Here is a 12,193-nt window from a genome sequence, read left to right on the forward strand (position 1 = left end):
CCAAGCAATAAAGGACACGGTTTCCGGGGCTGAGCCCGTGGCTCAAAGTCAGTCTCCCTTCTGATGCTATTGAATGATTGGTTGACTGATTTTATACCCCGCCTTTCTCCCCACAGTGGCTTACATCATCTTCCTCTCCTCCTTTTTATCCTCAGAACAACCCTATGAGGTAGGCTAGGCTGAGAGAGTGTGACTGGCCCACAGTCACCCCATGAGCATGCTTGGCAGAGTGGTGATTCGAACCCCGGTCTCCCAGATCCTAGTCTGATGCTATACCCTGCATTTCTCCCCAGTGGGGACCCAAGTGGCTTACATCGTTCTCATCTCCAATTTATCCTCACCATAACCCTGTGAGGTACGCTAGATGCAAGGGGTGTAGCTGGCCTGAGGTCACCCAGCAAGCATCCATGGCAAAGTGGAGGATTTGAACCAGCGTCTCCCAGATCCTAGCCCTGCACTCTGACCACTATACCACACCCTGGAAGGGGGACCTGCGGGGGCCAGACCCTGTCTGTATTCCTCTGTGCGGCCCCTGTGACCCTGTGGTGGTGCGGAGTCCAAAGGCCACACCCCGAGGAGCCGCTGTCTCCGAAGGGGGCCACGGCTTCCACTCCCCTCCGAGCCCCCGCTGATCCTTCTGCCTGCTCCCTCATCACGGTGGGTGTGCTCGACGGCGGCTCCTCCAGCCGCCCGCCCGGCACCCGCGCTATGCAAATCGGCATGGCTGTTAATCATGTAAAAATGTCACAATTACCATATCGTTACAAGAGGAACCTGATGATGAAGCCGCGTGGCAGCCAGCGCTGCTCAATGCCTGGGGAGTCCCCTCCTTGCCCACCGGCCCAACAGGGAAGAAGAAGAAGAAGAGTTGGTTTTCATATGCCGACTTCCTCGACCCCTTAAGGAAGAATCAAGCCGGCTTACAATCCCCTTCCCTTCCCCTCCCCACAACAGACACCCTGTGAGGTAGGTGGGGCTGAGAGAGCTCCAAGAGAGCTGTGACTAGCCCAAGGTCACCCAGCTGGCTGCATGTGGAGGAGTGGGGGAACCAACCCGGTTCTCCAGGTTAGAGTCCGCCACTCCAAACCACTGTTCTTAACCACTACACCACGCTGGACCCTTCTGCCGCTGGGTTGCCAGTCTCCAGGTGGGGCCTGGAGATCTCCTGGAATGACAACAGATTGCCAGAAGGCAGAGATCAGCTCCCCTGGAGAAAATGGGTGTACTCTGTGGCATTATACAGATCTCTCCCCAGGCTCCACCTCCAAAATCTCCAGGAATTTCACAACCCAGAGCTGGCAACCCTATGAGTGAGTCCACACCCTTAGGCACCCAGCCCAGGTTTCTGTGGCTAAAATGGGAGGGAGAATAACGCGTGGGCTGAAAGATGGGCTTTACTCATGCGTGTGCCCCTGAGGGGTTCCTTCCCCCAATATCAGATTGCCTTCACGTTTCAGCCATTTTTGTTGATGATGTTCCCGATTTGTGTGTCTCTTTTACATAATTCTAAGGCAAATGTATGCCACTTATGTTTGTCAGACGCCGAAATTGGATTGCATACGTTTAACTAGCAAAAAACACCAGGACGAGGGAACAGGGGGAAAGGGCGGTTCGATTCGCACAAAGGAGAAATGAACTTGAAACGGGATTTTCGGGTCGGAAGCGCAGCAGGATGAGAAAGTCACAGTCATCCCTTGTACTTTTCGACAAACGAAAAGTATTTGTTTCAGTCACAGTAACCAGGGTTGCCAACTCCAGGCAGGGAAATTCCTGGACCTATGGGAGGGGCGGAGTTTGGGGAGAGAAGGGACATCAGTGGGATATAATCCCATAGCATCCACCCTTCAAGGCTGCCATTTCCTCCCGGGGAACAGATGTCTGTCGTCTGGAGATAAATTGTAATTCCAGGAGATCTCCAGGATGGTAATCCTAATTTATCAAATTTGGAGGTTGGTAACTCTAATTTAGGAACTCGTTTGCAAACTTGCACACACCCCTCCTCTTTGCTCTTTTGTCTTCCTCACTGTCTGAGGAAACCTGGGTGTTTTCTGTGGGGCCGGAGTGTTTTCTGTAGGGAGGGTGGGGGTTTTGAGGTTTCCTCTGCAGGACTCTCTGTGAGAGCCAGCGTAGTATAGTGGTTAAGAGTGGTGGTTTGGAGAGGTGGACCCTAATCTGGAGAACCGGGTTTGATTCCCCACTCCTCCACATTAGCGGCTCAAGCTAATCTGGTGCACTGGGTTGGTTTTCCCCCCTCCTGCACATGAAGCCAGCAGTGTGACCTTGGGCTAGTCACAGCTCTCTTAGAAATCTCTCGGCCCCACCTACCTCACAGGGTGTCTGTTGTGGGGAGGGGAAGAGAAGGTGATTGTAAGCCGGTTTGATTCTCCCTTAAGTGGTAGAGAAAGTCGGCATATAAAAACCAATCCTTCTTCTTCTCCCTCTTCCTCTTCCTCTTTGTGGCTCTCTGGCAGTGTTCAGCACTGGACCGGCTTAGTTGCAGCAAGAGAACTGTGTAATGTGCTTCTTTCGTAAACTTTGTAAAGAGCCCAGTGCATTGATGGCAGCGCCAAACGAATCAATAATGCATTAAAATTCACACGCTGCCCTCTTAAAGAAGGTCCACATAGAATCAAGCCCTCCCCGCATTCATTAGCTGTTGGGGAGAAGGGCGAAAGCACTCTGCTTCCAACAGCCGGTGCCAAGGGGCTTTTTCACGGCTGAAGAGACCCTCCCCCAGCATTCTCATGGCCCCCAAGAGGAGAGATCTTCAAACATTAATGTAAGCCTAGCCCTCTCCTCTGAAGCAGCCATACTTCGCCACAACTAAGCTCCCCTGATTAGACATGTAGTAGGATTTCTCTTCCCTCCATGCCTGCCTGCCTTCCTTCCTTCCTTCTTTCCCTCCCGTCCCGTCCCATCCCATCCCATCCCCTAGCCTATAACCAGGACACGGAGGCCAAAGCTTTCCCCTGTTCTTGCCCCCTCCCAGCCAGTGGTATTCAGAAGGTTACTGCCTTTGGACATGGAGGTTCCATTCTGTTAAGCCGACTGAACTTCTAGTCCTAACTACAATCTCCCTCCCTCCTCGTCTCTATGATCCTGGCCTTGTTTACCCCCTCTGAGGTGGCATCCAGCTTGCAGCCAGAGAAGTAAGAAATATGCTAGAGTGAGACCTCTATGAACCCCTCTGGCTATGAACCCCTCTGGATGGCAATAGGGACGTTGTTAGATGCCCATATGAGAATAGCCATCTATGTATGCCATCACCAGTTAGGGTGGCGAGCAGCAGCTGAATGCCAGGAATGCCAAGAGGGCAGCATCAGGACCCAATTGATGAGTTCCTTCCTCCATCCCCTCTCTTATTTCTTCTTCGTTTTCTGTTTTCTTCCCCTTCTCTAATTTTGCATAAGTCCTTCGCAATTCCCATCAAAATGGGGATTGGTGTCTTTTCCCAGGGAGAAAGGGAAAAAAACAACTTGGGGAGGGGGGATCGAGCTGAAAAACAGACCAGGGGAAGGGTTGAGCACCCCTTCCCACTACCCTTGCTCAGGTCAAGAGAGGGTGGGGGCTTGAATGAAAAAAACAGCCCAAGGGAAAGGCTCTGCTGGCCCCTGCTCCAGTCGAGATCACATCTGCTTTTCACCAAAACAACACAACAACAAAAATCCAGTGGTGTTAGTCTGTTGTAGCAAAACAAAACAAAAATCTAGTGGCACCGTAAAGATGAACAACATTTATCCTATGAAAATAGTTTCAGGTGGGTAGTCGTGTTGATCTGCAATAGATGAGCAAGATTCGAGTCCAATAGCACCTTAGAGACCAGCAATATAAGCTTTCGAGAGTCAAAGCGCCCTTTGTCAGATACATTTATTCCAGTACGAGCTTTCGTCAGAAAGAGCTCACTTCTTCAGATACAATGGGAAGTAACAGACTCCTTTACCTGCAATGTTCTGCACAAGGGATGTAAAAGAGTTTCTTTCTTCCCATTGTATCTGAAGAAGGAGCTCTGTCTCATGAAAGCGCATACTGGAAAAATGTCGCTCTTTAAGGTTCGCCTCTTTGTTGTTTTTTATGAAAAAAAGACACGCCAGCAGGTAGTTGCCTGTGACTAGTGTAACATGTAGTTTGGTCCTTACCCTTGTTAGAAGAGAGGAGTATAAAAGCAGTCCAGACCTTGAAGAACCGTATCAAAGAGGTTCTGGGGCACAACTTCTTGTAACCCACTGCCAAGTCCCCCTTCCAGCTGGTGGAACAACCTGAGCATCAAGGTGTGAAATCCTCCATCCTTTTCAGACCAGTTTTTTTAGCACAGCCCTAACATCTCTTCCTTCTTCAGGTCGTGGTGTCAACGACAGTCAACGTGGACGGCCACGTCCTCGCAGTGTCCGACAACATGTTTGTGCACAACAACTCCAAGCACGGGCGTCGGGCACGGAGGTTGGACCCGTCGGAAGGTAGGTCCCTTTTAAGAACACAAGGCGCTCTTGCTGGATTGGGTCCCATCCAGCCGGATGCCTCTGAAAGATCGCAAGCAGGGCATGAACCCATGTCATATGTTGTTCAGGGCATGAACCCATGTCATATGACCCATGTCATATGTTGTTGGAATTGGGTATTCATAGATTTACTGCTCCTGTGCTTGGAGGTTCCATTTATTTATTCTAGCTAATAGCTGTTGATCGGACGATTCTCCTTTAATTTTGTGTCCCATAAAGTGCTTTGGCTGAGACAAGGAACAGCCTGTTCAGTCCAGCATCCTGTTCCTACAGCTGCCACCCAGGTAACTGTGGAAGGTCATAGTCCATGAATAATAGGCATGCCCCCTTTGGTTTTGTCCTCACTGTATGGCCGCACGGCATTCTAAAGTCTTACTGAAAGCCTCAATATCTGGTTGTAAAACAATAAAAATTCCCCCTTTCTCTTTTATAGAAAACACAGGGCGGCAATCGTTAATTAGTTCAGTCAGCAAATTAATCAGCTAAAATTGGTTGCTTAGTCAGCTGAGACCAATTTTAGAGCAGGAAATTTCAAATCCAGGGGAGGAGAACAAAGGACCCCCTTCTCTTGTGTTTGGGACAGGTTTTGGGATCACTGTGATATGGAACTAAAAAAGGACATATTACTTTTGGACAGTGAGCAAGAGTTTGGGGGTACAGGATTGGCAACGAATGCCCTGCTCCCATTATCTTTAAAGGTGTCGTTATTAAGCTTCTGGAAATGTGCGCATATGCTTAGATTTTAAGGAACTGATTGAAAGCCTCAGAGGCAGACAGTCAAAGAAATTGGCGGACCCCATCTGATAATGAATTATTGTTAAAAATTATAACGCTGAGACGATAGTTATTAATCAAAATTACAAACTTTATCTAGTCTATAGGGAAAAGGTAAAATGGGAAATTCCTGATAAAATAATAAACTCCTAAGCTCTACACATAGTTGGCTTACTAAAACATTAGGTTACATACCAACAAGCAATCAGGCGCGGCCGGCAAGTGGCTATATGACTGAGTTACACATTAGCCATTTTACTAAAATCTCTACAGGAAAACCAACTGAGCTCGTTAACCAACTCAAAGAATGATGTAATTCAGATTGGCAAATCAGTTTGTCAAACACACCAAATAATACATAGGATTGGCTAAAAGCCAGATTACACTTCGAGGTCAGGTCTATGATGTTGCTAAACAAATACATTAACCCCATAATGACTAAAGTTAGATCTTGACTATTACAACAGTTATCACTCATATGCCCTCTACTTCAGCCGCTCAACTTGATAGTGGATCTCTGTCTACAACAATGAAAATGTTCGCAGTCTGGGGACAAAAACTCAATGTAATATCTGTTTGTTGCTGTAATTATTGTTACGATTGATGAGCTGCTGGAATCTCTGTTGTCATTTTAGTGTGGGAACACCCATCTGCCCATTGGTTTAAAAAGCAGCAGCAACCATCATACTACCGTTCCTGCGTGCAAAAAGCTAGCACTTCACGGAGAAGGCTTCTGACTAGTTATCTCCATGCAAGAGCTGATTGGCTAGCCACTAAGGCTGCGCATATCGATAAACCCAAACCGAAAATATTCCCGAAAAAGGCCTTTTGGGCTTCTTTTGGGTTTAATTTAACCTGAACATTGAAACTGGGAATAAAGCTGAAGCCAGATAGCCGATCGCCGAATCAGCCGAATGGGGTCAACCCCCTCCTCCATAGAAAAGCATTGTAAAGTTTACAAAAGTTACTTTTCTATGGAGGAGGGGGTGACCCCTTCGGGACCCAAGAGAGGGAGAGGGAGAGGGAGTTTTATTATGGGAGAGGGAGTTTTTCTCCCTCTTCCATAATACTAGAACACGGGGTCATCTGCTAAAGCTGGAGGGTGAGAGATTCAAAACCGATAAAAGGAAGTATTTTTTCACACAATGCATAGTTAAATTGTGGAACTCCCTGCCCCAGGATGTGGTGATGGCTGCCAGCTTGGAGGGCTTTAAGAGGGGAGTGGACATGTTCATGGAGGAAAGGGGTATTCATGGCTATTAGTTAGAATGGATACTAGTCATGCTGCATACCTATTCTCTCTAGTGTCAGAGGAGCATGCCTATTATTTTGGGTGCTGTGGAACACAGGCAGGATAAATGCTGCTGCGGCCGTCTTGTTTGGGGGCTTCCTAGAAGCACCTGGTTGGCCACTGTGTGAACAGACTGTTGGACTTGATGGGCCTTGGTCTGATCCAGCAGGGCCTTTCTTATGTTCTTATGACCCCATAAAATTGGACCCCCTGGCCCACTCTTCACCAAACGTTGGGGTTAATGCAAGGAGAGTCCCTTGAAGCTGAAAATTTGGAAACTCTACCTCCAAAATTGCCCCCACAATAGCTTCAGAAAAAATCCCCATATACTAAAATGGGCCCGAATTTCTTTTGTAAACCCAGAAACAAAGCCGAATACCCCTTTACCAGTATGGTTATTCGGCTTTTCCAGGGTTTACCAAAAAAATAATAAACCGAACCTGAAATTTACCGAATTTTTTTTTTTGCACAGCTCTACTAGCCACCGCTGGTGCTATCTGCTCATACCATATTGCCTGCTGACGGAACGTGCCTGTCTCCGTGGCTCTCTCCTGATTCTTAGAGCTAAGGATAAGAATTTCACTCACACACACCAACTGCCCACAGCAACAGCCAGCAGTTCTGCCTGATCCACAGTAAACTGCTCCACCTTCTGTTGCTGCCTTATATGCTAGCTTTCTACCTGCGTGGAAATACAGCAAGCATTCTGGTGATACCAGTCCATGATATTATACTACATTTAATTATAATATTCCCCCATCCCTTCTCCTGAAACCTCAGGGCAAGTATTCACAGTGTCACCTCTTTTTTATCCTCACAACAGCCCTGTGAAGTAGGTTAGACACAGGGAGGGTGAGCAGCCCAGTTAACCTCCTGGAGGAGTGGAGATTTGAATCTGAGTCTCCCCAGTACTGGTTTGCACTCTAAGTGTAATGAGAGATTCTCTCCTGCATCCAGAGGATCTGAACTAAACTATTTCAAAGAGTCCACCAGGATTTATCTAAACACTTTCAAAGAGTTCGCCAGGATTTATCTATTAAAGGATAATTATCAACCTTTAATTCTGATACAAAGGAGTAAAGGGGTGAGTTCGGTTCTTTGAACTTTTAACCAGCAAACCATACAGAAAACCTGTAGAGACGTTTATCTTTCATTGAGAAAAGAGACTGTTCTCTTTATTAAATAAGACCAAAGAAAATACAAGCAAATAAAAATTAATCCTAAAGTTACTGTGAAGATGAGTCTAAAATTGATCACATTGTTCCTCACATTGCTTAACCGTATTATAGCATGTAATAGTTTAAAAGGCAAATCAGGTTTCACCCTTTTGTCTCACTGCTTGTAGAGATTATCAAAAAAGCCCAAGTTACACACCCAGAAGTCTCACCTAGTCTTCTCCTGAGGCTTCCATCCAGAGAAATCTGCTTTGCTTGTCCCAGGAGTGCATATTTATAGGAAAAATATCAGTCTTATCCTTTTTCTAAATCTGTTGTATTGTAATCATGTGATTATTATCTAGATAACTGATTGGTTCGTAACTTAAGTACGAGATATTCAACGTAAGCGCAAATAAGCCAATCAGCATGTCCATATGAGTGACATCTGATATAGCAAGATAAGAAGGCCGGTCTCAACTCTGAACCTCTATTAAAAAGCAATTCAACTAACTTTTCTGTAACTGCTTCTATTAACTGGCCAAGGTGAAAGTAACTTTAAGCAAAATGAGTTCACTGACAGTAGACAAGTGCTTGGACTCTTAGTTAGCTTGCAAACTCACCAAGAAAATGTTAGGGAAACCATCTCTACCACTACATAAGCAGTACACTGCATGTCTCTCTGGACCCTAGAATTTTGCTCCGACCTCCAATCGCAAAGTGAGGAAGGAGGGCAGGGTCGATGGCTCAAGTGGTAGAGCATCTGCTTGGCATGCAAAAGGTCCCAGGTTCAGTCCCCGGCATCTCCAGTTATAAGGTTCGGCAGTAGGTAATGTGAAGGACCTCAGCCTGAGATTCTGGGGAGCCGCTGCCCGTCAGAGTAGACAATACTGACCTTGATGGACTAGTGGTCTGATTCAGTATCAGGCAGCCGTATCTGTTCAAGTGAAATGCAGCCTCCTTATGCGCACATCCCACGCTTCCCTCCCCCCGCCTGATGAAGAGTTCTGTGCTGCTCTGAAGCTGTCACGATGCCTGTTTTGTATCTCGTTTCCTCCATGATACATCAGTCCCCTGTTTTCCCAACTCTCCCTCCTCACCATCCGTGTCTGGTGGACCCCACTCTCTTCCCAATGTGCTCGCTCACCCCGGTCCTTGATTCTCTGCCTTGTCTCTCCCCTTCCCATCTGAAGCCGCTACCCCCTGTATCAAAGCCATCAGCCCCAGCGAAGGATGGACCACGGGAGGCGCCACCGTCATTGTGATTGGGGACAACTTCTTTGACGGGCTGCAGGTGGTCTTCGGCACTATGCTGGTGTGGAGCGAGGTGGGTCTTTGAGGGCATGTTCGCAATAATGCATGTGGCTTTCTCTATAGGGCAGGCGTCCCCAACCTTTGGAGCCTGCGGGCAACTTTGGAATTCCAACACAGGATGTTGGGTGCAACCACAAGATGTCAGGGAGTTACATCGTACATAATTACAATTGTCGAAGGCTTTCACGGTCAGAGTTCATTGGTTCTTGTAGGTTATCCGGGCTGTGGGACCAAGACGACGGTCACACAGCCCGGATAACCTACAAGAACCCATATTTACAATTGTAACTCTTCAACATTTCAGGCAGAAGATTTTTTTAACAGGGTGCCTTTTAGAATGAGCATACGGTTTAAACATATTTTCTTCAATACACGCAGCTTGCCTGCAGGTCACACAGGTCACCTTTGTGCTGTGGGGGGCATATGACGAGGGAAGGGGTGAAGCAAGGCACAATATATAATGTACAATGTTTATCTGGTACCCTGTCACGTTGATGGTGTGTGCCGTGGTGGCAGCTGCTGCCAAAGCAACATTTTTTAAAATCTGCACAGTCAGTGAAATCTCCAGTGGTCAATCAGAAGCCGTCCTGGGCAAAAGCTCCACCCGGCCCCGTCCACTGTCTAAAAACACTTGATGGATACCAGGAAAGGTGTTGTCAGGCAGCATGGTGCCTTTGGGTACCATGTTGGGGGCCCCCACTGTAGGGAATCCTGTGAATTGTAATGGGAGGGGTCTAAAAATCACTACGAGAAAATTGTCTGCATCCTTATCAAGCCACAGATCCCCAAATTCTTTGGGAGAAGCTGTAGCAGATGAACTATTGAATTATTGATTGCCTTTTTAACCTGCTTTTGAGCCAAAGCCTCTTCCAGCAAGAAATATGAATATAATTAAAAATGGGCTTAGGGAAGCCGCTCTTTGTGCCTGGGTCCAGGCACCATGGAGGGACTCCTCTCTGCTTCCTCTTCTCCCTCCAGCCTCAGGAATGACAGTTAGTATCTGGGGTGGGGGGTTTCTCAACGGAGGCAATGCAATCACTCCTCTGATCGAACGGCAATTTGATCGCCGTTTGCAAGCAGCATCCTCAATCACTGAAATAAGTCCAGGGTGTGTGAGCCCCCCACCCACCCGGAGCAGCCAGAGAAGGCCGTTTGGAGAATGGAGGGGTGAGCAGCCCTGGCAGCAGAACAGTTCAAACCACTGGGAGATGACACAGGGGAGGAACAGAACAGGATCTGATGAGATCAGGTTAGCCTGGGCCATGTAGGTCAGGGCACTCTACATAGACAGGGTCTAAAACAGCAGCAAATGAGAAAAACTGGTCTCCACCCAAAACCCTGGAGAGCCCTTGCCTGGCAGGCTGCGCTCACCAATGGCCTGAGTCGGTATAAGGCAGAAGCAAATGATCTCCAGTGCTTCCTCCTTCCACCATTGCTCCCCCTCTGGCACACTTTCATCTAACCAGATTCCCCTCCCTGGGAGGGGAGGGACTTCAATGGGGTAATAATGCCATAGAGTCCACCTGCAAAGAAAGAAATACACCTTAAAAGGACATTTTCTAGTGAACTTTGCTTCAATACTTACTAGTTAAATAGCCTGCTGTGCTGCAAAGAAAGAAATACACCTTAAAAGGACATTTTCTAGTGAACTTTGCTTCAATACTTACTAGTTAAAGGAATTATTTGCTTACTTACCTGTTGAAACATCCTGTAAATAAGAAAAAATACACTTGTTGTTGGCAATATATGGTGTTGGTGGTTATATTACCACATACTGTAAAGATTTAGCCAGAATATATTTGGCATCATTTATGGCTGGATTCCTGTACTGAATTTCTCATCCTTTGGTAATTGTACAGAGGTGTCTGATTTTTCCTTCACCACCTGGAGGTTGGCAATTCTAGAAGCAGTAGCTAGTGTGGTGTAATGGTTAAGGGCGGTGGTTTGGAGCGGTGGACTCTAATCTGGAGAACCAGGTTTGATTCCCCACTCTTCCACATGAGCGGCAGAGGCTAATCTGGTGAACCCGGTTGCTTTCCCCACTCCTACACATGAAGCCTGCTGAGTGACCTTGGGCTAGTCACAGTTCTCTTAGAGTTTGATTCTCACTTAAGTGGTAGAGAAAGTCAACATATAAAAACCAACTCTTCTTCTTCTTCTTCTTCTCTGACAGCTCATCACACCGCACGCAATCCGTGTCCAGACACCCCCGCGGCACATCCCTGGGGTGGTGGAGGTGACGCTCTCCTACAAGTCCAAACAGTTCTGCAAAGGAGCACCGGGACGCTTCGTCTATACTGGTAAGGGAATGTGGGGGATTTATTTATGCATTTATTTTTATTTTACCTTATGCGTTTCTCACTGATGATAATTTCAGGCGGTAGCCGTCTTGGTCTGCAGCGGAACAGTTAGATTTGAGTCCAGTAGAACCCTAGAGAGCAACAAGATTTTGAGGGTATGAGCTTTCGAGAGTCCAAGCTCCCTTCTTCATGTACTGGCGATGGGACCTTGGGCTCTCGAAAGTTCATATCCCAAAAATCTTGTTGATCTCTAAGGTGCAACTGGATTCGAATGTAGCCTTTCCCACTGAGGCTCAAGGCGGATCACAAAGTGTGGGTCAAATAGAATCAACAGGATGGGGTATCCAAGAAATAGTGCAACAGGGTTTGGATTGCAAAAATCTGAGAACAAGCAGAAATCTGAAAACAGAGCTGAAACAAACCTGACGCAAAAGCATTTACGCACAATTTGTGAAATGATGCAGAATGAGGGATCGCCTTGGCTATCCAACACAACATGGTCTTGGGTCTTCCAGGTATGCTGTGAAATGGTCAAGGATGTTCCATGGGTCTTTGAAGTAAACTCAGAAATGTATTTACTTTCATATTTATTTATTTATTTATTTTATACCCCACCTTTCTCCCCAGTGGGGACCCAAAGTGGCTTACATTGTTCTCCTCACCTCCATTTTAGTTTCACAACAACCCTGTGAGGTATGTTAGGCTGAGAGTACATGACTGGGCCAAGGTCACCCAGCAAGCTTCTGAGGCAGAGGAGGGATTGGAACCTGGCTCTCCCTGATCCTTTCCTCTATTTTATTGTCACAACAACCCTGTGAGGGAGAACAGGCTGAGATGTGGGACCAGTCCAAGTCGCCCAGCAAG

At 47.1% G+C, this 12,193-nt stretch overlaps 1 protein-coding gene across 2 annotated transcripts in view; it reads left to right on the forward strand.

Moving 5' to 3' along the window:
- The window catches only part of EBF4 (EBF family member 4), a 101,807-nt gene that overhangs the window by 63,097 nt on the left and 26,517 nt on the right, over positions 1-12,193 (forward strand). For both annotated transcript variants that reach the window (XM_056856007.1, XM_056856006.1), the window contains exons 8-10: positions 4,337-4,454; positions 8,909-9,042; positions 11,203-11,329. In XM_056856007.1, coding sequence (XP_056711985.1) covers positions 4,337-4,454; positions 8,909-9,042; positions 11,203-11,329 — 379 coding nt within the window. The remainder of the gene's footprint in view (positions 1-4,336; positions 4,455-8,908; positions 9,043-11,202; positions 11,330-12,193) is intronic.

Source organism: Euleptes europaea, chromosome 9 (assembly GCF_029931775.1).
Source record: "Euleptes europaea isolate rEulEur1 chromosome 9, rEulEur1.hap1, whole genome shotgun sequence".
Classification (NCBI taxonomy): Eukaryota; Metazoa; Chordata; class Lepidosauria; order Squamata; family Sphaerodactylidae; genus Euleptes; species Euleptes europaea.